The sequence below is a fragment of the Pezoporus flaviventris genome, unplaced genomic scaffold (genome assembly GCF_033815535.1).
Source record: "Pezoporus flaviventris isolate CSIRO_AGI_PZ_B2104156 unplaced genomic scaffold, CSIRO_AGI_Pfla_v1 ptg000073l, whole genome shotgun sequence".
NCBI classification, from domain to species: domain Eukaryota; kingdom Metazoa; phylum Chordata; class Aves; order Psittaciformes; family Psittacidae; genus Pezoporus; species Pezoporus flaviventris.
The window spans coordinates 3,369,981-3,396,748 of NW_026892621.1; the positions used below are offsets into that span (position 1 = coordinate 3,369,981).

The 26,768-nt window shown below is 44.0% G+C and overlaps 1 protein-coding gene and 1 long non-coding RNA gene across 2 annotated transcripts in view; one reads left to right on the plus strand and one right to left on the minus strand.

Moving 5' to 3' along the window:
• SLC6A1 (solute carrier family 6 member 1) overlaps nt 1-20,950 on the plus strand; it is a 60,632-nt gene extending 39,682 nt beyond the window's left edge. The window contains exons 2-15 of the mRNA XM_061472924.1: nt 1,073-1,497; nt 2,207-2,338; nt 3,725-3,825; nt 5,446-5,555; nt 5,665-5,797; nt 6,931-7,065; nt 7,183-7,286; nt 7,578-7,702; nt 9,897-10,009; nt 12,062-12,193; nt 12,757-12,859; nt 14,099-14,199; nt 16,186-16,353; nt 18,493-20,950. Coding sequence (XP_061328908.1) covers nt 1,263-1,497; nt 2,207-2,338; nt 3,725-3,825; nt 5,446-5,555; nt 5,665-5,797; nt 6,931-7,065; nt 7,183-7,286; nt 7,578-7,702; nt 9,897-10,009; nt 12,062-12,193; nt 12,757-12,859; nt 14,099-14,199; nt 16,186-16,353; nt 18,493-18,597 — 1,797 coding nt within the window. The 5' untranslated portion in view covers nt 1,073-1,262 and the 3' untranslated portion in view covers nt 18,598-20,950. The remainder of the gene's footprint in view (nt 1-1,072; nt 1,498-2,206; nt 2,339-3,724; nt 3,826-5,445; nt 5,556-5,664; nt 5,798-6,930; nt 7,066-7,182; nt 7,287-7,577; nt 7,703-9,896; nt 10,010-12,061; nt 12,194-12,756; nt 12,860-14,098; nt 14,200-16,185; nt 16,354-18,492) is intronic.
• Nucleotides 10,699-23,589, minus strand: LOC133279335 (uncharacterized). Its single transcript, XR_009746846.1, has 3 exons — nt 22,719-23,589; nt 21,630-21,763; nt 10,699-11,110 (listed from the first exon to the last, which is right to left on the minus strand). It is a non-coding gene; the product is annotated as an uncharacterized LOC133279335 (long non-coding RNA).
• Between the last annotated feature and the right edge of the window lie 3,179 nt (nt 23,590-26,768).

Below are 26,768 nucleotides of genomic sequence, written 5' to 3' on the forward strand. Positions count from 1 at the left end.
CTGGAAGGCAGCTATGAGGTCTATCCCAGGTTATTTTTCATAATGCATATTTGCTTCCTGGAATTTTCCTTCCTTTCTTTAGATTTTGAATATTTATATAGTACCAACAATGGTTTTTAAAAGGTGCAAGAATGCAACCCACAGTAGGATACAGAAATGAGGAGGGAACTTTGCAGCCTGTCATCTTACAGTGTTATAATATAAGCTTAATGAAATATTTGTCTTATATTTAATATATAATTATAACCTCGTAAAACTTAACATCATCACCCAGGATTAAATCCTGTTGCTTGATCTGCTTTATTAATTCCTTTAGAAGTCTCTAGAGTGAGGTGTTTTAGATAAATGCACGCTGTTTGTAACATTTTAAATTCACTGTAAGAGGTAGCAAGTGCTATTTCTTGGTAGCCACAACTTCTTGTCAATAAAGGAACTTTACAATCACGGGAATTCACTTTTATGTTTCTAAATGCAGAATGATTAAATGGAATAGTTACATTGCCCAAGTTCTGGGCTGTTATATTTAAACTGTATACTGGGCTATTAGATAGAAACCTCTATACTGACTTATCTCACACTTACATATATTTATATATATAAAAAATCTGGGCTCTATGTAGAGAGATGCATTTTAGAATTATTTTTTTCTGTAGACACATAAGAGATCTGTCAGGGAAAAGACACAGCTTCCCAGAATGGTTTGGGTTAGTAGGGAGGTTAAAGTTCATTCAGTTCCAACCCCCTGCCATAGGCAGGGCCACCTTCCACTAGAGCAGCTTGCTCCAAGCCCCATTCAACCTGGCCTTGAACACTGCCAGGGATGGGGCAGCCACAGCTTCCCTGGGCACCAGTGAATAACTGTGGGTTGGAGATTGTTTTGGGCGGCTGTGTTAGTTCTACTCTGCTTTCCTATGGAACCAGTAAGAAAAATTCAAAGGGCAGAGCCAAGCTCTTTGATGATGCCCCAGCAATGCAGAGCTCTGTGGGCAGCGAGGTCCCCGGTCACTGTCAGTTTTTAAATTGGCTCAGGTCCTGCTGAAGGGTTCTGAATTCTGTGGCTTGTGTTTTCCAGGTGGGGCCGGCAGCGGGTGCAGGACTGCAGAGTAGCTCTCAAGCCATCCAGACCGCTGTGGGGCTCGAGGGCACCGTGCTGTCCCTGCCCTCTGGGGTGACTGCCAGCCGCAAAGCTGCTGTCCACGTGGACTGGGGCCGAAGTCTCTCGCCCGGCTGCTGCCAGAGCCTCGCCAGCCAAACCCAGAGACATGGCGACAAACGGGACCAAAGTGGCAGATGGACAGATCTCCACGGAAGTCGATGCTTCCATCACCAATGACAAGCCTAAAACCTTGGTAGTAAAAGTGCAGAAGAAGAAGACGGATCTTCCAGACCGAGACACTTGGAAAGGAAAATTTGACTTTCTTATGTCCTGTGTAGGTTATGCCATTGGCTTAGGGAACGTGTGGCGGTTTCCATACCTTTGTGGCAAGAATGGTGGAGGTATGTTTGCTGATTTGTTCTTACAACCTCTGATATATTTGTGCATTAGAATTCACCGTAAGATTTACCAGCAAAACAGAATTTGGGTTTAATAGCTTTTTCAGCTCTATAGGTGGGGTTTGGGTTGGGTTTCTTTGTTTTACACTTGCCCGGGAAGGTTGGAGCCATTTTGGAGTGTGATGCTCTGCTTTGAGGTCTGCTCTAGAGTGTACTCTAAATTGTAGTTGGCAGGTGCTCTTCAAAGACCATAAAGGATTAAAGCAGAACTAAAGCACATTGCCCTCTAACCCTTCAGAGCCCTCTCTTTTGGATTAAGTTCTTGAGAGGATTGCATACGGCTTGTCATACTGACTCTGAGCTCACTATGAAAAGCTAACTCCAGCTGGAAAGCAGCCAGTTCTTCTTAAAGCCTTTATGCTATCTGCATGCTCCTGAGATAGATGAAGGCAACAAAATACTCAGCCTTTGGGATTTTAACTTCTTACTTAAACAGAAAATATTTACATGATAGGAGATGCATTTTTCCCCTTATTTTCACCTTTTGGGATACTGGTTCAGAAATGTACACATGCTTTCCACTAACTCTTGGAAAGTTACACTTAAGAGTAAAGAAAAAGTGGGTTTCTTTTCACATATGATAGGGATAGAAACAGTGGAAACAGTTGTGTTTTTCTCCACTGGAACAGACCTTTTCTTTGTTTCTTTTTAGGTGCATTCCTGATTCCCTATTTCCTTACTTTAATTTTTGCTGGAGTGCCACTGTTTCTTTTGGAGTGTTCCCTTGGTCAGTATACATCCATAGGAGGCCTTGGAGTGTGGAAGCTTGCTCCCATGTTCAAAGGTACAGTGGGATCTGGGTAACTTCCTGTTTTCAAGTTGCAGAAGTTGCACAAAGCGACAGGGCAAGGATGTTACTTTAGCCTGTCGCAGCTCTACTTACACCATAATTTCCTACAGAAAACCCTAATTTTCTGAGGTGTAACTGACCGTTTGGAACCGTGTTAGGGTATTGTTCATTCCCCATTACAAATAGCAAAAATTAGGTGCTAGAAACTCAACAAACTTATTTTTGACCTTCAAAAACTTGTATTCCTGTATTTTTTTGTTAGAAGCATATAAAGACTGTTCAAAGTAGCATTTAAATCTAGTAATCATTGTCTGAGCAGGTAGAGAACTCTGTTCACAGCAATTGGGTAAACACTGGCTTTGTTTGAGGTCACCAAGGTTTGTATCTCCTATTCTTTATTGAAATTCAAAAGGCAGACACTTCAAAGATGGCAATTTCATGCTGAATTGCTTAAGACTTTATACTTAGAATTTTAGCTAGACTAAGGTTTCTCATTGCTGGAACTTCAAGGTTTTAATCTAGGTTCTGCACAGTCTTGCAAACCTCCCAGACTCTGCTTTTCACCCTCTAATCCCAAATCCTTTGACACCGAAGAGTTCCTGAGCTGACTCCTGGACCAGTGGAGGAGCAAGTTACACACTGAGTTACAAATGACTCCACATTCTGTGACTGGTAGTTAGCATAGCATGAGCTAAGTCTGTTTAGGGTGGATTTTGTTCTAGAAAACTTATTATTGGGAAAACCCAGAGAAATAAAAGGGTTTCTGTAGATAACTGCTCGAGTGACTGCTGTTGGCAGGTGGCACAATGCAAAGTATAGCCTTTGCTTTGCATTATGCTGATTGATTTGAGCACTTCCTCCTGCAAAGTGTCATGTGGCACCTGTCACCAGCTTGAATATTTACAATGCCCCTGAAGTCTCCACATGGAGTAGAAGACCAGGCATTCTCATTGTGGAACCCTGATGTTTCTTTAGTCTGAGATGGCATAATAGCATTAGAGTAAGCATCAAGCCCCTTGATCAGTGTAGTAAATGGCTGCTGGTCTTATCACACACACTCAGTTTGCCTGCATCTGCCAGAAGTTTCTGGGCACTGCTCTTTGAGGGGATAAGGTTGTTAACTTGGGTGGTGGTTCAGTCATCCATAAGTTTAATCTTAGTGTCCAGTGTGTTGCAGTGAACAGTCACAGCTGCTGCTGTTGCTGAGGTTTTACAGGCACTTTTTACTTCCACAGTTTTAACTCAGCCTCTACAGAATGTGATAAATAGTATCTGCCCCATGTGTTGTATTTGTCCTTCTGAACTGCAGCTCTTCGGTTGACCCTTGGACAGACATTACTAAAAGCTGCCTTTTCTTGTTCCTTTTTGTTTTCTTTACAGGTGTGGGACTAGCTGCTGCAGTCCTTTCCTTTTGGCTAAATATTTACTACATTGTGATTATTTCGTGGGCCATATACTACCTGTATAATTCCTTCACCACTGTAAGTGTGTGTGGTGGACGGGGTTGGAATTGCTTGTTGAATGTAAAGCAAGGTCATGTATAGATAGCTGATCAGTCTGTCTCACTGTGAAGGTGTGACATTAATACAACACCCATAGAAACCAGTAGGATAAGGCATTTTTTTGCTAAAATAAATAGAAAATTATGAGAAAAACATTATTTTCCAAGAAGGTCAGTGGAGAAATGTAATAAAAGGTTGTTTTGGAGCCACAGGCTTCTCTTTCTTACCCATTTATTTGAAATTTCTCGTCTTGGTCTTCAGAGCCACAGATCTTTCTTTTAGTTTCCCTTTTAGTTTCATTTCTGCCCTGCAATGACAAGCAGGCCTGCTTGCTTCTCTGCTTTCCTGCCAGGCTGCAACTCCCTGTGCTGGCAGCACTGACAATGGTGCTAGTACCCCTTTGCCTTTGAGGCTACAGGCCAGTCATTCCCCTGAGAGATATTCTAGTGCATAACTGGTTTAGTTTTGTCTTCAATAGCAGCCATACAAATGTCAGCTCTTTAGGAATTAGTATCACTGTGATCTGTGTTAATAGTGGAGGGCTTTATTTAAAAAGCCACGTGGAAGAGCTAATTTCATTAGCTCTGAACTTCCATTCATTGCTGTTATTTTTGCCTTTTTTTTAACCTTATTTTTAGCTGCCTTTTCTTTTCCCTTCAAGGATGATTCATCAGCTGAGTTGGACTCATATGATTTGGGGGTTTGGCCATCTGAGGAAGCATTCTTGGTTAAACCTCAATAATTAATGCATTATTGTTCAATTGTTGTCTTTTCTACCAGTTTTGTGCATGCTTGCGTGCTCCTGGCTTTAAAGAATTGTCTCTTGACCAGATTTGCATTAATTACTGCCTGGGAGTGACACAGCCATTTCTTTTTTGTTCAGCATCAGATTTGTTATCCATATGAAAGGTCAGGCCTAGTCTGGCAGGGGTGTGCTGGCTCATGTCAGATGAATATTGACTTCTAATTCCCTTAAAGCCTCTTATCCTTGTATTTAAAATATGCAGTACCCTGATACAACATCTTCTGTGAGAGGAGTTTCCAAGATTAGCCATCAGAAGAATACCTATGTTGTATCTAAATGAAATGAGATTCATTCTAATGGCTATCATGTGGAAGCAGGTTCTACTTCTCAGAGCTGCTGAAAGATATTGTAATGGACACATGTAGAAAATAAGCTTACATTTTTCTGATTGTCACCTAGCCTAGCAGGGAAATGGAAATCTCTGATCAAGAGCTATCACCCTTTATCACTTCTAGTGCAAGAAGAGGTAACAGGACCTCCAGGAGGTCCTTTCTGTTGCCCTTGTTTCTTGCCATGCACTCAATGTACTCCCATGTGCTCAGAGGTGTATCGAACATGTGGGCTGATATATTAAAGAGAGGAAGAGAAATTTCCACATCTGATTCACCCAGCTGATACCATGTTCAGTAACTTCAGTGACAGACATGCCCCCCAGGGAGATCAGTGCACTGCAGACCTCAAAGTGTGTTAGCTCCCCACTCAAACTCTCATTTCTAGGAAAGAGAAACCTGAGGTAATGCTTACTTAAGAAGTGTTTGAATCTTCAGGCTTTTCTCTCTCCCTTTCTTGAACAGACTCTTCCTTGGAAACACTGTGAGAACCCCTGGAACACTGACCGCTGCTTCTCCAACTACACCTTAGCAAATACCACCAATATGACAAGTGCCGTGGTGGAGTTCTGGGAGTAAGCTGACAGTTTTTCCCTCTATCATTCCCGCACACATGTGAGGACGAGCGTGCTGTCTATCTTTTGAATTAGTTGTCAAATACACCATTCTGTTGGCTTGTTCTAGACGCAACATGCACCAAATGACGGATGGATTGGAAAAGCCAGGACAAATCCGATGGCCACTAGCAATTACTCTAGCAATTGCCTGGATTCTAGTGTATTTTTGTATCTGGAAGGGGGTAGGCTGGACTGGAAAGGTAAGCTTAAGAACTACTGTAAATGCCTTTCAATTAAGAATGCCCATTTTACTCATAGTCTGAATATTCTTGAGGTAAGAGGCACTGGGACAGTTTTGCTGGAACAACTTTGAAGTGTTTAATTTCTGTTTTGAACTGATACAGCACCATGGTTTTGGAAAGCTGGCTCCTCTGTAGCTAGGTCTGGCCACAGTCTTAGATCTTGCTCACTTACAGACTGCCGGGCTGTGCCAGGTATAGAATTGCTTGAACATATGCCTCCTTGTTCCCGGGATGGATATTCCAGCTAGTCTGGATAGCAGTGGAGTATTTTGGCTTTAGTGAGAAGCATGCATTTACTGCACAGCTCTTGCTGGACTCAGATACATAAGTGCTGAAGCTGCATTGCATATAAGAGCTACTCCCTTCCTTTTCTTATGCTGATGGAGAGCTGTAGATGGTCCTTGCCACAGGCGTACTTGCATGCTGTGCTTCTTGGAGTTTGGCTGGCTTCTGAGTGCAAAATAGATTCTACTAATGAATTAAAGGAAATTATGTTGCTGACAAATCCTTCCCTAGGAATGAAAGGGCAACAACATCTGCCGTTGGCACATGCTCTTCCCTCTCCCCAAAGTGGCAAGGAAATGACAAGCTGCAGCCATGTTTCAGTGGAGTCTGACCTCGGAGTGTCTTTTTTGTAGGGCTTTGGAAAAGGGAAGAGAGTAGGACCCTGTTTGTCATAACACAGATGAGGAGTGCATGTGAAAAACACAAAAGCAGCTGCCTGAGAGGTGGAGAAATACATTAACGGACGTTGTTCTACAAGCAGGGTACTGGTGGCTTTTGGGAGCTCCCCTTGCTGACTCCAAAGCATGAAAAGCAAGAGCCCCTTATGCAAAAATCCCTTTGTCCCCTCTGTTCCACCTTCAGGGAAGTCAGCAACAGCCACTTGCTTTATAGCCATGGTGTTAGGGAACGCTGCAGTAGGCACTCCCCTTTCCACACCAAGCCTTCCCACTGAGAAATGCTTCATTTGAGAAGTCAGCCTCAGTTGCTGCTATGATACTTTTAGGGAGCAAATATTTCCTGAAGTGTGGACGAGCACAGATCATTCTTCCTTCCACACTTACAATGCCTTTGTTTCTTCCCATCAGGTGGTATATTTCTCTGCTACTTATCCCTATGTTATGCTGCTTATCTTGTTCTTCCGTGGTGTAACACTGCCTGGAGCAAAGGAAGGCATTTTATTCTACATAACTCCTAACTTCAGTAAGCTTTCAGACTCTGAGGTAAATATTGCACCTGTGGTTACAGAAGTTTCACTGCTCCCTGTCCCCCTTGCAGACATCTGACCTGCTCCTCAGGTGCAGGAACAGACTTTTAACACCACTGTTTCCTGCAATCAGGTTTGGCTGGATGCTGCCACACAGATTTTCTTCTCCTACGGTTTGGGTCTTGGCTCACTGATTGCCCTTGGAAGCTACAACCCTTTCCACAACAACGTTTACAGGTAAGCAGATGACTGCACTTATTACCATGGCACCTTCCTGTGTCAGCTGGAGCTGGATCCTGTCTTTCTGTGACCTGTATCATTGAAATAAAGTGTAGGCTCAGATCTGAATATTAAATATTACCTCTAACTAGGAATGGGATGTATAACCACTGTTGCACTAAAGGGAGAGACAGTATGAAATGGAACCCAAACAGAAATCCTAAAAGCATGAAATCTTTTCACAGGAATATACTGATGAATGGTAGCACTGCTTTACCTGCTGCTTAAAGCACCTTACCTTTGTTGCAGGGACTCCATCATAGTGTGCTGCATAAACTCATGCACAAGCATGTTTGCTGGCTTTGTCATCTTCTCCATTGTTGGATTCATGGCTAATGTCACAAAGAGGCCTATTGCAGATGTTGCAGCATCAGGTATCCAATGTATTCTTCTACAAGTTGTTTGGTGGCATCAGTTGGTTTTGGTTTGTCTGTTGTATCCAACTGCTTCATGTGATGGTTCAAAACCCCTCCCTAGAAACACTCCTCAGCTCCCTGTCGGTTCAGTCACCCTGACTGCAGTAAGAGAGAGCATCGTTTCCAGGCACCACCAGCAGTCACTTCACACTGAGCAGAGCTCTGCCTGCCTGCCTCCTGCTCTCAAAGCTTTGGTGTGGAGGGTGTTTCAGCCAGAAACTCATCCGGGCTGCACAATGAACACTAATGACTGCTACTTACAGGCATGCATTCACAAGAGGTGGCAGCACTGTTTGTGACTTCCGTACCCAGCTCAACATCAGGGTGACCCTCATGCTACTGGAATTCTTAAAAGCAAACTGAAAGGAGGAATGATGGTCAGGAGGGTTTTGGAGCCTGTATTTTGAAATTCATTTAGGGTTTTAAATTCCTTTTACTGTTTCTTGTGGTTGAGCCCTTGGAGGTGGATCCATTTCTCACCTCCTCACACTTACAGCTATCATCAGATTTAATGGGACTTTTACTGTGAAGTCATTTTGCTCAGGGCAGTAAGATGTCCATGCAGGAATTCTGCTATTCTTTGCAGTTCCTTGTCTTTCTTGCAGATGAAAAAGCTTAAAGGAGGAGAGCAGATGGCTGCCCTAACCCAGCTGGTGTACCAGATACTCACTTAGCAATTTTGGCCACAGGGAGGGATCTGATAACTGGAAGCTTGGTTGGAAGTCACTGGTGGACAAAACATGCCTTACTATACCAGCAAACACTTCCCCTTGGTGAGGTATTTCCTTTGTTAGAAAAGGAGAGAATCAGAGACCTAAAAATAATCTTCAGTAAAGGACAAATAAAAGACAGCAGAAGAAACAATTTGGATGGCACACACTGTTGTCAAAAACTGCTCTGGCAAGTTAGTGGTGTGTGAAATAAGCCTCCTGGATATCTGACACAGATAGAACTATAACGACTACACCTGCAAACACAACAATATTTTTATATCCTATGAAGCTCCTAAATACTTTGGAAGGTACCAGAGGTAACAGAGATGCACATAACCTCCTGTGGCCATGAATTGCAAAGGATGTTTGGAAACCTGAAACTTTTCATTAAGGCTTCTATTTCTCCGTGTAAGCTCAGAAACTGATGCTTCATTTTTGCACCACGAGAAGTTGCATTGTGATCTTTTACACAGCTTTGTAAGACAACAGTATTATTAAAAGCTGCAGCTGCATTTTGGTGGAATGTGTAACAGAGTCAGGTTAAGAACACATTTATCTCATGTTGATTTTGCTCTCACCACTGCCACTGGAAGGCATTCCAATCATAGGTGCGAGTGCTTCAAAATCTGCATTGCATTTGCTTTGACAGTTGAGGTGTGTAAGGCCAACCCTTCACTGGTCTGAGAGCTCTGTATGTCCAACCAGTACTCACAGGCAAACCAGCCTCTAATGAAAGGAATGGGATGCCCCTTCGGTGAGGCATGCTGATTCTCCTTCTGTGATAAGTTTGCTACAGGTTTCCCTCTTAACCTGAAATCAGATGGCTTCCAGCTATGCTGTGACAGCAAAAACAGCTCCTTCTTTCTCAATAAGGATTTCTGTTCTTCCAACACCACGCCCCCAACAGCGCCTAGTAAAAACACAAATGACAAGGTTTGCCTGGTCACAGCTGGGTAGTTGATTCAAATGTGTATTTTAAGGTAATTAATGGAACAGCAAATGGGAATGCTATAAATGCTGGTAGTCTTCTCCATTTCTGAGCTATCTTTGTTTCTCTTCTGAGCTACTTGGTGCCAAGCAGTAGTTTACAGCTCTCAGTTACTGCTTGAGGCAGAAGGCTGATCAGTACCTGAAGATGTATTCCTACAGGATAACATTCCTTGCCTTTGCTATACAAAAGTTGTCTCTCAGAAGCAGTTTCTGAACGCATCAAGTCTTTTGGTTGGTGGGTTTGGGTTTTTTGTTTGTTTTGGATGGTTCATTTTAAAAGCAAGATGCATGCACTGACTTCTTGGTCAGTGAACACTGATGAAGCTGAAATCCTTGATCAGATGATGCATTCATGGCTGAGTCATTCAAATACGCCAAAACATTGACAGAGCACATCATCACACTGCTGGTCAGTCACACTGACATCTCCTCTCCTGTTTCTCCCCCAGGCCCTGGACTGGCATTTCTGGCTTATCCAGAAGCAGTGACGCAGTTACCCATTTCTCCTCTGTGGGCAATACTGTTCTTCTCCATGTTGCTCATGCTCGGGATTGACAGTCAGGTAAAACTGGTGTAATAACTGTTAACAGAGACACATTTTCTGCAGCTGCATGGTACAAGGTTGGTGCCTGTCTGCATTCTGCACTGCCAGCTCTAAGTGGTGCACGATGGTTTCAGGAATCATCACATAAATGATAGGAGGTATTAAGGAGAGGAGAGACTAAGTGGTTCCAGGAGCCTGGCATAGTGAAAGCCTGATACTGAGACACTTCTGCTCTTTCATGAACTGTTGGAAGCCTATACAAAATGTGCAACAGATTTCTTCTTTGAACTCTTCCCTGTTCAGTCACAGTATTAAGAATACCTTTGCAATGTTCATCAGTGTAGGAGACACTGGGAGAAGCTTGACAAGATTTAGATGCCACAAAGGCGACTTCAGAACTTACCACATGGAGCAAAAGGATGCAGCACACGTTTCATTTTAAGCGTACGAACATCAGGAGCAAATTCAGGGGGCATTAGGCTCATTACTGAGGACATTGTGCATCTTAGTGTGCTCTGAAATCACTTTCTGGGGTAAGGATCAAGAGTTCCTTGGCCCAGGCCTTACCTGAGTTCTAGATGGTATCTGACAACTGAAGATGAGTGGGAGGGCACAACCTAGATGTTTTGCAAATCCAGATAAGCCATTGTTCAGAGTCACTGTTTAGATTAACTGGAACAAAGAAATAATTCAGTCATGCAATCATATAAAAAAGAAACACTGCAAAATGAACAAAAACATCACACAGCGCAAGAAAAAGCACTTTACACACTCAAATGGACTATGTCCAACAAAACCTTCGTTAATCAGCAATACTTTCAACCCAGAGAGCAGCTGTATTGTGAGCACCAGGAAAGCACTCTGTCTTATCTTGCACAGTGTTCTTGGAGGGCTCTGTCAGGGAAGTCCCTTCTGCTGCTGCAGGGTTTGGTGATCTGTGTATGACCCATCACAGGCAGAAGTGTTCAAGTCATCTAGAGCTACCGCTATCAAACCACAGCACCTCACAGTTGTTGGCACAACCCTCACAGCACAGGAAGGAACAGGGGCCTGGCTGGAATTCCTTAGCTTTCAGTAGAGAAAATCCATAATTTTCTATAAATCCACACTGACTTCAGCCTGTGAACCGAAATACACAAAGACCAAGAGGGCATTTCATCCTGCACCATGAAAGGGAGCTGAACATTTGTTTTCTGTTCCTTTGTTTTTCAATAAGCTTTGGGCTTGACATTCAAACCTATTGCTTGAGCTGGGGGGGAAACTACTGTGAAATTAATTGGGTCAAAAATATTCTTGAAAGACCTTGTCTCTAGGCAACTAACAGCTGAGCAAGTCTGATACTATTAAAGAGAATCTCTATCTCCAGGCTGTCATGCTTGCTTCATTTCTGTCTGTCAGTGAAACATTTCATACACTGTCATTTACAGCAACTGTAACTATTGGTTAAGTTCTGATTGCACTGCTGGAAATGAATAGAACTTCACCTACATCTGGTTTTCATCATTTCAGCCATCATAATGGTAACATTCATTTTGAATAGATACATGCAGAAAAGACCTGCAGCGTGGCCACGCTCTGTGTGTGCAGGTGCCCGTCCTCAGCAAAAATCCTCTCTGGGGAATACAAAAATATCTGATTTATTACATATGAGGATCAATCTTGTGTCTTCAGGCTTCACTCACTAATCTGATTACACTGTTCCTGTCTATTGCCTTTCATGTATGTGAGTAAATCACAGGAAGGAGAAGAGCAAGTCTGCAAAGGACCTAGGGGTCAAATCTCCAACTGTAGGTCTATCGTCTTCTACCCCAACAACAAGCACTTTATGTTCATAAAGATCGTGCTGTAGTTCACAGTTAGGAATTCTGAGTATTTTTCTGTCTGGAAATCTAACTGGAGATCTCTGTAGACAGAAACAAAGATACTCAAAATCACCGCTCCCACTGCAGTGAATTTTCATTTATCATTTCATGGCTGCAGCCTGATGCCAGTGATGGAAGCTCCTCCCCTAAATGTAACCCTGCTGCTGCAGTGCATTGCATTGTATTTTATTTGTGACTTTTCTTGCAGTTCTGCACTGTGGAAGGATTCATAACAGCTTTGGTGGATGAGTTCCCAAAGTTACTGCGGAATCGGAGAGAAATCTTCATTGCTCTTGTGTGCATTGTTTCCTATCTGATAGGGCTGTCCAACATCACTCAGGTATGTTCTGTAGTAGAAGGTTATCTTACCTCCAATGGACAGCATCCGTTTTATTTCTCCCATCCCCTGCTCCAACCAGGAATCATGTAAATAGTTAAAGTGGCAGAGATCTATCAATCATCAACACTATCTAAAGTCTTCAGGCAGTAACTTTGAAGTGTGAAACGCCCGAAGTCCATGGTTGCAGTTTGTCCTACTTCATGGTTCAGGTGCCAAGAAAATACACATCTCTCCAGTGTGCCTTCCAGCGCACGAAAGGGTTGCCAGGGATATTCTCCAATGCTGCCTCCCATCTACTGGACTGCAAACTATTTTGAGAGAAATAATTGAATTATTGAACAAAAATGAGTAAAGTGAAATTAAAGCAGTTAACTGAATCCTAGCAGTACTCTAATGTTTGTCAGTATTGAACTCAAGTGTCACAAGCTTTCAACATGTTCACTTTCATATACACTAATATGTCCCTAACCTATTTGCCACTGGTAGTCTGTAGCTTGCATTTTAATCTGTCTTGAAACTGGAGCTCTTGCTACTTATTTTAACACTTCCTTCTTATGCTTTAGGGTGGAATCTACGTGTTTAAGCTTTTTGACTACTACTCTGCCAGTGGAATGAGTCTCTTGTTCCTTGTATTCTTTGAGTGCATCTCAATATCCTGGTGCTATGGTAAACAATGTTTTTACTTTTTCCCATAATTTTTGCACCTCATAAGGATAATTCATCTATTGATTTGTTCCTGTGTGTGTGTTGCCACGCTGAGGGGGGAACTGAGGGTGCCCTTGTTTCATATGCATGTAATTCCACTCAAAGTTGCCTTGTGGAAGGTCCTTCTGCCTCTTTAAAACACCCCATGTATAAGCCTAGAAGTCATCAGATACTAAGTTTTCCAGGAATACTAAAGAGGTGACATCTCTCTCTTTTTTTCCTGTCCCCCTTCCCTGGAAAGCCTGGACATCCTGAGGTGTTAGCTACTGCTGTTCTTGACATAGTGACTTGGGTCTTTTGAGCTCTGTAATGTTCAGCTACCAGAAATGACTCAGTCACTCTAGGACCTTGTAGTGAGAACCAAGCTCCTTCATCACTTGTGTCTTCATAATTGCCCTAAAATATCCAGAAGTCTGGACTGGCAAGCTCTGGGTGAAAAGAGTGATGAATAATGTATCACATTCTTGCCAGAGTATTTGTGCATTTGACCTTAGTTCTGTGTTAGCTCATCCAAGGACCCACTCCATGATTACTAAGGCACTTCAGTTTATACAACAAAACTGATTCAGAGCTAGATAAGTGAAGTCCTTCTGCTTAAGAGGCTAGAACAGCATTTTTTAGCTCAGAGATACCACATGTGAATCCAGCAAATACGAATGGAAAAATACACCAGCTAAATAATGAAGAAATCAAAGCTAAAAATAAACCCATTATTTATTTTTAGAAGATGCTGGAGTGCTGGTAGGTAACAGCAGCAGCAGAAGGGCCACTCCGATTTCATACACAGCTCTGGTGTGTGTACAGCCACACAGGGGAAAGCTGCTTAACACAAGGATGGGTTTGGTTTATTTTTAGCTGAATTGGTACAATATCATTCTAAATCTCTTGTTCTAAGAAGACTTAGAGTTGAAAAGAAACAAGTGTGTTTGCTACATCTGACCTTCAGACGTACAGACTTCCTCATGGGAAGAAGTTTCCTGGTCACTGATTACAGTGTGCTGGAATGAGAGTAAATGATTCTCAGTGCTTTTGAGCTGCACTTTTCTTTCCCATTCAGACTGGTGAAAAATAAGGTTGGGGTCTGTACAGAGCTTCCAGATACACCTCATCATTTATGAGAGGGTCTCTCAAAACCACTGAGACGTCAACTGCCCCAGTTACCTGACATGTTTCTTTACTGTTTCTTATCTCTCTATTTAGGTGTTAACAGATTTTATGACAACATTCAAGAGATGGTGGGATACAGACCCTGCATCTGGTGGAAACTCTGCTGGTCATTTTTCACTCCTATCATTGTGGCAGTAAGGAAACAACTTTTATTATATGATTCAAAGGATGTGAATAAGGTGGCCTGAGTACTACAGTGCGGTCATTTCCATCCCCACAGGTTCAGATTAGCTCTGACCTCATTCCCTTTTGAAGGATTTGAGCAATTCCACTGAAGGCAATAGGCAAAACCCAGTGTCACTAAAGGAAACCTGTGCCTTAAGGCAAGAAGCCTGTGCAATTGCAAGGCTTGTATTAGTCCCCTGGAAATGGTAACGAGTCAAGAGTTTGATTGGTAGAGATAGAAGAATGTAAGAAACAAACATGGCCCATTTCTTGTATTCTTAGACAAAATTTAGCAATCTCTCTGAAGTCTGAATTTTCCATCTGTACAAAAATGCCCACACTTTGTAAACTGGATTCCTCCACAGGCACCATTGTGGTAACAGACTGGGGTTATGCACTGATGTTCTTCTCTCATGGGATTCAGCTCAAACAACGTTGCTACCGGGTTTTCTGGCAAACCTTGCAAGGATTTTGTGCACTGGAAACCACAGTACAGGCTCTTCCCGGCTCCAGCCTTTGTCCAGTGAAGCCCGTACAGTACATTTTGAAATAATCAGTTTACTACATATAATTTTAATGCCATACTGAAAACCTGTAATCAAGTAGACACTATTGCCCATGACACACTGACATTTCTCTGGTAGCCCCATGTAATAGCCATAGAAAAGCAAACAAAGATCACTGAAGAGCGGCACAGAAATGAGTTTATACAGAGGGCTCCTTGATTCATCTCTACCCAGGTGAAGGCAGCTTTCATGTTTCTGAAAACTAGCATTCAGGAAGGCAAAACCCTGCGTTCTGTTGATTTTAGATGATTTTTTATTTTATTTTATCAAAGGTGGCTGGGCAGAACAGTAGGCAGATGACCAACACTGTGTGTAAAAACTTACCACATCTCTTCTGCCTTTTAAAGTCTTCAGCAGAATTTGTTGTCCACAGTAGTGATATGCCAGTAAAATCTGCCTCTCTGCATTCTCCTCTATGGGAATGGGTTCTGCACAGTGCCTGAACCTGGGATCTCCTCTTTCTCTGGTTCAGCTCAGCAGGTTTCCCTGACAGAACGGGCCAGGACAGGAGCCTTGCTTGGGAACTTACAGTTACAAATACCGTGTTTGCAGGTGAAACCAACACAAACACAACCCACGGGTGCTGCTCAGTGGTGCAGTGTACATGGGTGTGCAGTGTTATTCCCCGGGACCCCATCTTTCCCAATAGCCCCCTTCCCTCTGATTTTGTGCAGGTGATCTGAAGACTCTACTAGTACCAGTGGATTCCCCCTACCAGCGTACCTGGATAATCTGAGATGCAGGTTATGTATGTGAAAATAGAGTTGTTAACTTAAAACATGAAGATTAATTCTGTTAAGAAGCTTCTTGGGAAACTGTCTCCTTGTTGCTGAACAATTCACAGTGGTTTTTGAGTTTCACAGGCTAGGATCTGTTACACAGACAAACCTGCAACCACTTACTGAACCGCAGGTTCCATTCTGACTGCCCTTGTTTTCCAGCATGAGTTTGTTCAGAGGATCTGAGCATTATCAAAGCCTCTGGGCCAAGCCCTTCTAGGTGTTGATATTAGAGATGTTAATGCAGAGCCAGGCTTGAAAGAGCCTCCAGGAGTGCATTGCTGGCCAGTACAGTAGAGCTGTACTGATACCATTATTCCAATAAGAAAGTTATTTGAAATGGACAAACAGTTCCATTCCGTGTACACATTCCCAGACCCAAGGTTAACTGAGCAGGGAAGTGGTCAGTGCAGAGGACTGACGTTTGCCTATTTTCTGCAACCTCCACTTGGAAGAGTGACCTGCAGGCCCCATCTACAAGGCAATGCCCAGCGACCATCACCAGGGATCAGAGGATCCTTGCCTCGATGGAAAAGTCAATCCAGACAAACTCTTGAACAGAACACTCTGGAAATCTCATGCAAATCTTCTTTTCCACTGTATTTTGCAGGGAGTCTTCCTCTTCAGTGCTGTCCAAATGACTCCACTCACAATGGGAAGTTACGTTTTCCCAAAATGGGGCCAAGGGGTTGGCTGGTTCATGGCTTTGTCTTCCATGGTGCTGATCCCTGGCTATATGGCATACATGTTTCTAACCCTGAAAGGCTCCTTAAAACAGGTAAGTCTCTCTTTTTCCTGACTGCATGATTTCACCTGTGAGACCTGTGCACACTGATCAGAGGTTGCTGGGCAGGTCTTTTCTACTGTCTGTTTGCTGTGGCCTCATTTGCTTAACCCAGTTAATTTACATTGAGCTGAAAAACATAAAACCAAGGACCAAACAGACCAAAGGCAAGGCAGTGTCTGTACCATCTGTTGTTAAGCACAACTCGTAGCATCAAGTGTCCTTACCTCTGGGATTTGAGAGTTCCAGATGCTTTACAACCCATCTCCTTACACTCAGAAACCAAAGCAGCATTTTACCAAGTACGTAAATTTGTCCTTACTAATACAAGCCACGTTGTCATGTGTCAAGGCAGGTGATGCTCTAAGGAACTGGAATCAAGCTGAAAACTGGACTAAACCCACATAACTCACAGTTCCATGAGTCTGCTCACAGTGATCCTATTTAGCATCCCTCTGCAATGTGTTGCAAGTTACACCTGGTTTAAATTACACTCCCTGCCTTGCTCTGCTGCAACTCAGAGGAAGTACATGTAAAATCTCGGGAGCGTATTTTATGACTATCTGACCTTCCCTTTAGTCTTTATTTGAGGGATTTCTGTGAACAGTTTCTTCTGAAGAGCATTAGAGACCTTCTTCCCATGGCACTGTGCTTTAAGCCTCTCCCAGGTTCCTTATCCCATCTGTTAAAAGGAGATGATACTTCCCACGTAAGAGATGCTTAAATCTGTTTTAGAGTCCTTGGAGAAATGCTGCTCAAGGAATGGGAGCTGGTCACGAAGTTATTGACCCCGCACACTGCCCAGTAACCGCTTGGTTTTCTTTAAGCTGGGTGCATCCTCAGTTTTCCCTCTCAGCCAATAATCTCTCTGTAAGGGGCCCTTTTCCAGCACAAGGGTTGAAACACGCATCCCTGTCTTCTGTGGTTGGGGGAACCAAAGATTGTCAGAATGAATCTGTCACAGTCTCTGGAACATTCTAAAGTCAGCTGACAGAGCCCTCTTTGCAAGGGGGCAGGTGATCCTAAGCAGAACTGACGAGCAATGCTCAGACCTTGAGCCAAATATTTGTCTTCAGCAGATTTTAAAAGACTCGGTGTCTTTTTCTTTCCCCTGCTTGTCCCTAGCCCCTGCACTTTGAGCAGCTTTCCTTTAGTTCGATGGAAACGTTTACCTGCAAACAGAGAATTGTTGCTCTAATATACAGCAGCTTCTGGGGTAGAGTTGTGCAAGACCACAGTAAAAATTCCTCATCTCAGTCTTGCTGTGGGTTAAGGTCTCACTTGTGAAGCATTGACAAATGATCATTAGATAATAGAAGGAACCTACAACATGATGATTAAAACTGGGCTCTAGATACAAGTGTAAGCTGGGCAGGTACTCTTCCTGAGTGGAGAACACAAAAGGACTAGGAAAGACGGAACCGAAGTACAGCAATCTGAACTGCAAGTCTACTTCACTTGTATCCTTGGAGGCAGTAACTCCCAGAACCTGCTGCCAACATTCTCCAGTCCCCTCTGCTCCCTGGGGCAGTCACCATCACGTCTGCAATCCGGCTTTGAGTCCCTGCTGCAGCCTCTGTGCTGTGCCTGCGGCTTGCTGCGGTCCCTCCTCTGCCCCACATGGCCTCTCCTTGATTCTGTTCCCCAGGCATGCTCAGCTGGGAATGCCAGGGGCATAGACTGCTTTGCAGGTGGTCTCCAAACTCACTGTCATGTCCAGAACATAGCTAACACTGGCTCTAGTACCTGTGGCTCACTGCATTTTTGGTCCCTTGGGAGAGACAGGTGTTTCATTTTCATAGAATCACAGAATCACAGAATGGTTTGGGTTGGAAAGGACCTTAAGATCATCCAGTTCCAAACCCCTGCCATGGGCAGGGACACCTCACACTAAACCATGTCACCCAAGGCTCTGTCCAACCTGGCCTTGAACACCGCCAGGGATGGAGCATTTACCACTTCTCTGGGCAGCCTGTTCTAGCATCTCACCACCCTCACAGTAATGAACTTCTTCCTTATATCTAACCTGAAATTAGTTCTAATTCCTGGGCAGAAGTGGTTCGGGTTGCCTTTAAAAATCGGCCACCCAAACCCCTTGGATTTTTGCCTGCCTCACATTTATTGTTCTTTCAGCGCATCCAAGTGATGATTCAGCCAAGTGAAGACATCACTCACCCTGAAAATGGGCCAGACCAGGCCCAGCAGGGCAACTCTGCAAACAAAGAAGCCTACATCTAAACGTCTCTATCATCGAAGCACCAAGACAACTCCAGAAAAACAAAAAATATGGTTGAATATGACCACAAATTCATGTCCGAGAATATAATTACCTACCTCTAGTGGCAAAAAAAAAAAAAAAAAGAAAAAAAAAGGAAAAAAAAAGACAAAAGGTCATCTCCACCACAAGGGAATAGCCATGGGCATGATCCACCACTGCGCGAGCTCACACGTCGAGTGTTCTGTGTTCTCTGGCAACCCATAGACTGTTAATGTTTTTATCCTTTCACAATAATAGTTGCATATCTTGGAATTTGTAAATTGATGTGCCAAGACCTTTTTAATCTACCTTTTAGCAGGACTATTTGAAGTTTCGTGCTGCTGATTTTTAGTAGTTTATCACTATTTCTTACCACTCAATCCCAAGACTGTTATTTCTGACTTTACAGGAGTAAAAATTCAGTTTGGAGTTGTTTCGTACAAAAGAATGAAGTATTTTGTAAACAAGTGATTTCCAGTGAAAGTCTGCCCTTAAACTTGGTTCCAGTCAAGGCCATTTGAAGGGGAAGAGTCTTCCTTCAGTTAACAGCAGACACATTCCTCTATACACATTCCTTTAAGCACTTTCCTAGTGCAGTTGAGTCCCGTGGCTGTTTGGCCGCCCAGCACAACACTGCTCTAAGTGCTACCTGCACTTGTTCTTTCAGGACACCTTTTGAATAAGATTATAAATGTCTTTTAAAATCCATACACTGTTTCTGATGAAAAAGAGCATGTCTTTGTGAATCAATGTGACACAAGCCGCAGATGCTAGAGGCAAAAATATGTCTTTTTTAGCAATATAAGAAATAATATCCAAGAGCTCTTAAAGATTCCCAGGAGTAAAAGAAATACCAAGTACTTGCAACTCGAGCTCAGAGTACTTGAGTTTCTATCATGCTGTTACGATTCTACTATTATCGCATTGCCACCAAAACAGAAACCAAACCAATGGCCTCAAGAGTGAAGCTCGTCCTTGCAGCTCTAACTTAGGGCTCGCTCCACAACTGGTCTTTTGAATCTGTTCGAGGACTTTAACAGTTTCTAATAAGCAAATTATGAAATATGGCTCGATAGCACTTTGAAAACAGTTCTATTTTTATTTACCTATTATTTGTGGTGATGAAGGTGTGAGGGAAGTTGGTTCCATGCTACAAGAGTCTGCAGCGTGGGCTCGGTCGGCATTTGCCACACAGGGAGAAGGGCCGAGGGGTGCTCCCAGTGAATCCCTGTGTGTTAAACGCCACAGCCAGCCCCGTGTGGTGTTTCTCGTTTGGCAGCTACATGACAGACACAACGGATCCTGGAAACTGCAGTAGTTGGTGTTTGATTGTAAATGACTGTGACAGAACTGTGCAATGAAACATGCTTTTCAGCAGATTTTTGTGCAACGTACAATGTTAGATAGCACAATTTATGTAGAACTACTACGTGAAAAACATGTTAACTGTGAATGTTGGGTTTTTCGTTGTTTTTGTCTGAAGGTGACAACCATATTCTTGCAATAAGGTATTATTCTCAGAATGTCAAGCACATCATTGTAGAAATACTATATATATATAATACACATGCATTTCAAAAGGCATCATAAAATCTCCGAGTATGTTTGGTAGATTCTAAACCCTTTCATACATAGGTCAACTGTAAAATACGATGAGACCTAAGCTACATCCTAAACAGCTATAGCTGAAATGCAAAAGTCCTGTAAGTCATTGGGATTTAGAGGAAACCTGTCCATCCCACACCAACATCCCAGATGATCCATACACATCCTAATTGTGACTTTCATTAGACTAAGGATAAAAACTCCAACTTCCTCTTTCTTGTTTAATGTAACCAAGTCCCATGTTGTTCTAAGACAAATGCAGTATTTAATGTTTGATTGTAAACAATTATGACCGATGTTTGACAGACCTGCTCTTTAGCAAAAAGCTGTACAAACGTATCATATAGCACAAACTAGTGTTGTAGAACTACTGTGTGTAAACTGTGAATAGCTGTATCTTTTTTGTAGTACTTGCCCTGAAAGAAAAGATTATTGTATGATCATGTAAGCTTTTTGCAATAAGGAAATATCTGAACACCAAGCAAATCTATCTCTATATAAAAATATATATGTAATATATACATATTCAAAAAATATATACAGAGCCTGTTTAAAAGAGTACAGTATTATTTAGTAAATTGCAACCTGTTCTATGGACCAAATGTAAAATATTTATAAATTAAGATGCATTTTAAATGTCTATAAACGGTGTCATAATTAAAGCACGATTGTTATGTAAGTTTCCAAGAGTTTAGAGGACAAAGAATAAAGGTTATATTATACATTAAATGCTGAATTTTGCAGTGTTTCATTGGCTAAAACCAACGTGTGGCATTCTCTGTTTCATGTATTTATATAAGAACACTTCTATTTATATAACTCTATACATTTAGACATATGCATACATGAATCCTTACTATTTCTGTAGTTAGTACCTGCATTCCTTGCACAGCAGCTGCAGAGGCTGCAGTTACAGCTCTACCTGGCATCCTGCTGCGTGAGCACTCCTGCAGGGAAATGCAGAGCAGGGCCTCGAGCAGCCCTAGGGAACAACCCGGATTTGGAATGCTCTTGGGATAGGTTTCTGGGGCTCCTTTGTGGGACGGCAGCATCCAAAGCCACTGGTTTTGAAGCTGCTACTGAGGAGCTGCAGCCGGTGGACTCGTGAAACAGAGGCCTGATAGTAAACGGACAGATTACACACTTATAAAAGTCATTGCTCTCTGTATCAGCTGCCACTACAGCGTGAGAAGATGTCAAGCAAGTCGCACAGCAGTCAGCCTTACATCTGCGCTGCGCAGTGCCGCTGAGGAGCCGGGTGCTCCTGTGCTCTGATTTTTGTTATCTAACGACAGAACTGGAGCAGGACATCATGCTGGGGAAGAACTGATGCCATCCAGGGAACTTGATTAGAACTGAAAATGCTCCTGATAGAAGAGTCTAAAATCATAGACTTCAAAATGCTGACCTTAGAACAGAGCACTCCAGTGTACAGGAGAGGTCAGATCCTGCTGCTGCTTATCCAATAGGCTGGGGAGGAAGGGCAGCAGCATGTAGGGATCCCAGACTGTCCTGGAAATGGAGGAAGAAGCAACTTTGATGCTGTTGAAATATAGAGGACCATTTAAACCATCTTTAATGTTTAGTTCATGGACATTGTGGTTTGTATTCACGTCCTGCTGCTTTCACACTATACTGGAAGACAGCGGAAGAGAGCCCAGTGTCTAAAGGGGACAAGAAGAAACCTGAAGAGGGGCTCTTGATGAGGGGCTTTGGACAAGGGCCTGTAGGGACAGGCCAAGGGAATGGCTTTAACCTGCCAGAGGGGAGACTGAGATGAGCTCTTAGGCAGAAGCTCTTCCCTGTGAGGGTGCTGAGGCGCTGGCACAGGGTGCCCAGAGAAGCTGTGGCTGCCCCATCCCTGGCAGTGTTCAAGGCCAGGTTGGACACAGGGGCTTGGAGCAAGCTGCTCTAGTGGAAGGGGTCCCTGCCCATGGCAGGGGTTGGAGCTGGATGAGCTTTAAGGGCCCTTCCAACCCAAAGCTGTGTTGGATTCCATGAGCACTGCAGCAGCACGAGGCAGCCCCAGTTGGGTGCTGGTGCCGGGCAGTCGGTGCAGCACAACGGGTCCGGCTCGGCTGAGGAGAAGGGCCCCTGTTGAAGGATATTGCGTTAGTGCTGTGATATTTCCGTGTGCTCCTGGAGGAATTTTCCCTTGCTGTGCTGCAGAAATCCCAGCAGCGATTCAACAAGGAAAATGCAAATAAGGTCACTTCTGCCCTGCAGGGCTGCAGGATGCCCTGGGAGAAAGCCACGTCCTTGCTCCTCAGCAGTATTAGTTCAGCTACATGTGCTTTTATTCTAAAATAACCCTGTGTTGCTTTTGGGGTTTTTTGTTTGTTTTAATCCTGGTTATTATTTCTGGTTCGCTCTGCTCAGGCCACGGAGGCATTACAATTAACTATTAGAACGACTCCCACTGTGGCTGGTTCCCGGGATGCTGGGTGAACCCCAGAGGCATGCCTATGCATTCCAGTGCAGACGGGCTCATGCTTACCACAGGCTGGAAGTAAGCATGGAGTAGCCTCTCCTGCCTGCCAACACCCCTCCTTGGCCACAACCTCATCTGGCAGCTGCCGTTGAGCGCAGCGGGGAGCAGCAGCAATGGGTTGCTCTGAAACATTTGGACATTCACATCTGGGTCCTTTCCAATTCCGGCCAGATTCCCAACGAAGAGGAGTCTCCAATCCACTGTGTAGCTGCCTGCAAACAAACGCACGCGGGCAGCCGTGGGGAGGAAAGCAATGCTACAGAAGCCTCATTTCCCAGGAATCCAAACTGATCAACTCCAAGTAAGCATGAGCTGCAGCAGCTGCCAGCCCACTGTAGCTGCTGCTCTTACCTCAGTGTGGGTGGGTGGCACACTACCATGAATTAACCAGTTTCAACCCTTACTCATCAGAGTGAGAAGGAAGGCACCAGGTTTTACATTCTAAAGGCTGCCTAGGAAGAGTTTAACTAAAACTGATGAGACCGAGGCAGGAGGGAGGGGGGTACCCATATTACCATTTTTCTTTCATGTTTTTCCAGGCTAAAGCTTCCATAGTTCCTCTCTTCTTCCTATGAAGTTAAACAAAAGAAAAGGGTCAGAGCATGAAGGGGAATTAAATGGGGTAAAGTGAGACATGATATTAGTCCTGACACACAGCTCAGTCTTCTTACGAAGCTGATGTGAGTACCGCCACTTGTCAGCCCTGCCTCTACAAGTTGAGGCCAGTCAATAATTCTGCCACTCTTTTTTTCCTGCTGACAGTGCTGGGCAATGAGCAATTATTCCCCTCTGTTAGCACAGAAATCCAATTGATTTTTAGGGCTACAGAGCTGCGTCGGTGCCTTGCAATATCCTTCAGAGCAAACACGTGGCATTCAGTCAACAGCTCAAGCTGACCCCTGTGCACATGAAGAGGCACAGTTGTGCACTCATTCAAGATACCCTACTTTAAAGTTCATGAGTTGTCAGGGGCACCTTAACAGTATTTTGCAACCGAAGACCTGATTATTGTTTTCCCCAGGTTTGCAAATGGTCTCACATTAAAATCAATGGCAAACATTCCGCTATTATTTCTGAACATCAAACAGGCTGAAGTAATCCTGTGAGTCATAAGTACACGATGGTGCTAAACGTGCCCAACGCCGCCTAGAAGAGCAGGACAGGATGGCTCAGGCATTATCATGAGGGCAAAACCTGATGCGTTTTGCCAGCAGCGGTGCTTTAGTCATGTTGGAATGGCTGCTTTACATGTCTTGGGATATAAATGGCTGAAAAGTGTTTATAAACACTTTAAAGTAACAGTGGGTACAAAAATAGCCAGAATGTACATGTCACATTTTTGTCTGGACTCTCTTCTACACTTTACCAACCTGGACGCCCACTTAGTGATGGGAGGGGAGTGAAGATGATGGGAACAAATCACTGTCTCAGTACCTTCAGTCAGTGCAATTTCTGCTCATTATTCTAAAGCAACCTGGGAACATCTAAACGAGTTTAACATAAAGAAAAGCATAAGAAAGAGGCTAGTTTTCATCTACTAAATGGTGTTCCGGACGTCCCTGGCAATACCATATGCAAACACACTTTAACAGCCCGGCCCTCCCTGCAGATGAGCACCCATTGCTCTCCCCACACACGCAGCCAGTTAACATTAACTACAGCTGGTAGGTGACCCCAGTAACCCCAGTTGAGGCAATGGCTTGGAACCAGCCGGTCCCACAGCACGGTGAGGCATGGCTCTGCCCCAGGGCTCAGTCCTGAGAAACAGCTAAGATTCCTGCTGCCAGGATGCACCTCTGGGCATCTCTGGAGCTCCACCAGCAAAACGCCTGTCCCAGCACACTCAGTTATTGAAATAGGAAGTTGGTAACTATTACTTGTGTACGTAAAGCTATTTGGTGCTGCAGGAGGGGCATCAGCTACCCTGGAATGACTGAGGAGTGCTTTGATGAAGATCTTCTCTGAGTAAAACAATAAATCTCTCTGGGAATATAAGCCAGAGCGTCAGGTTGTGTTAGGGAATTATTTCTAGGTCACTTGAGTTCACCGCGCCGCACTGCAACTCCTTCACTGAATGATGACCAGAGCAATTAATCACAACACTGGAGAGAAGCACCAACCTGCACTGGAGGCGACTCACTTTGCCCTACAAGTGGAAGAGCGCGGTGGCTTTTAACCTGCTCTTTACCAGCTGCCAACACATTACCTTTCCTGCTGAGCTTCCCCCAGACTTAGGCTCAGGCTGGGGGGGATAAGGGTGACCTTTCCCAGCCTGGTTGCTCCTGCTGGGATCCTGTCAGGATCTGCTTCAAAATCAGACTTGGATTTGGGTTAAAACCCACCCCACCTCCATCCTCCTGCACTGCTTGGGGTAAATGAGCCCCTTGTTCTGTTCCTCTTGCTCCTGAAGACTCTGAGCTTCCAGCAGCTGACCCCAGTGACTGATCAGGTCCAAGCTGGGAACAAGCTAGAGAAGAAAGACTGTTCAGCCTGGAGAGGAGAAGGTGTCATGGAGACCTCATAGCAGCCTTCCAGTATCTGAAGGGGGCCTATAGGGATGCTGGGGAGGGACTCTTCATTAGGGACTGCAGTGACAGGACAAAGGGTAACGGCTTAAAACTAAAACAGGGTAGTTTATATTGGATATAAGAAAGAAGTTCGTTACTGTGAGGGTGCTGAGGCACTGGAATGGGTTGCCCAGGGAGGTTGTGAATGCTCCATCCCTGGCAGTGTTCAAGGCCAGGTTGGACAGAGCCTTGGGTGAGATGGTTTAGTGTGAAGTGTCCCTGCCCATGGCAGGGGGGTTGGAACTGGATGCTCTTAAGGTCCTTTCCAACCATTCTATGAGTCAATGATTCTTGCACAACTGAATCCCCACTGGTACAGCTTACCTGTGAGTGAGGTCTGCAGGGGATCACTGGGGAGACTTCACAACACAGGGAAACAGCCGGACTTGTGCTCATGGGGAATTGCTCTATGTTGAGCTCTTTCTCTTCCATCATTAACTTACAACATAACTACCTGAGGTGTGGCTTGAGCAGTCACTGCTGCACCACACACTGGGTACCCTAGGTAAGAAAGGCTGCAGTAATTCAGACATGCCAACAACATGCACAAGCTTTTCTTCCTTCCAGTGCCCCATGTTGGCCCAGCCCACACAGACCAGGGCAGCAATGAGCTCCCCACCTTCTGAGCAGCTGGTCTGGCTGAGATTGCCCCTGCTCATTGCCAGCGGTTGGAACTGGATGAGCTTTAAGGTCCCTTCCAACCCAAGCCAGTCTGTGACTATGAAATAGACCTGCACAACACCCCCAGCCTGAAACACCCGAAGGCTCTAACACAGTGAACACCTCCATGCTCTGCCTGATTGAATCAACTCTATTCAGCCCTGTCCAATCTTTCATTTCAAGAAGGATGTATTAGAAAAGCCAGTTCAAGCTTCCCAGCTCTGATCAAATGTGAGTGAGGGAGATAGTGGTAATCTCCAGCAGCAGGTGAAACGCTGGGAGATACTCCTTTTAAAATGAGGAAATAAAGGGGGAAGGTCTCACCCAGCTACCAAACGCATTAACAGAGGTTTATCACAGATCTGCGGCATCCGTATCGATCTATGATAGTGGCCTTTCTTTTTCTTCTCTTTTTTACTTTCTTTGGACTAACCAAGGTAAGACAAAGAAAACCAGAGTGACTGTGACAGGGATTAAGCCCCCAAAGCACTGCTTTATAGCACCACTGGTTGGGGTTTGGAGGGGCGAAAAGCCATACACTGGAATGCCTGCAATTGAACAATAAAACACAAGCTTATGAGCAAATGGTGCAACAAAACAAGTCTGGAGACATGAGGGTTTTGCTGTTGGAGCAGGGTGATCGTACTCGGTTCCATCATTCAACTGTCAGCATGAAACATTGTGTGTGTGCTGCTTTTAAGCTTCTCATGTTCACAAAATGCTCCCACAAATATGCTAAGGGTTTTTTCTTAGTGCTTTACATACTATGCCTTACTCCACATTCAATATTTAATGATCTGGTTTCAGCTCATCCTTTCCTTTCGTAAGT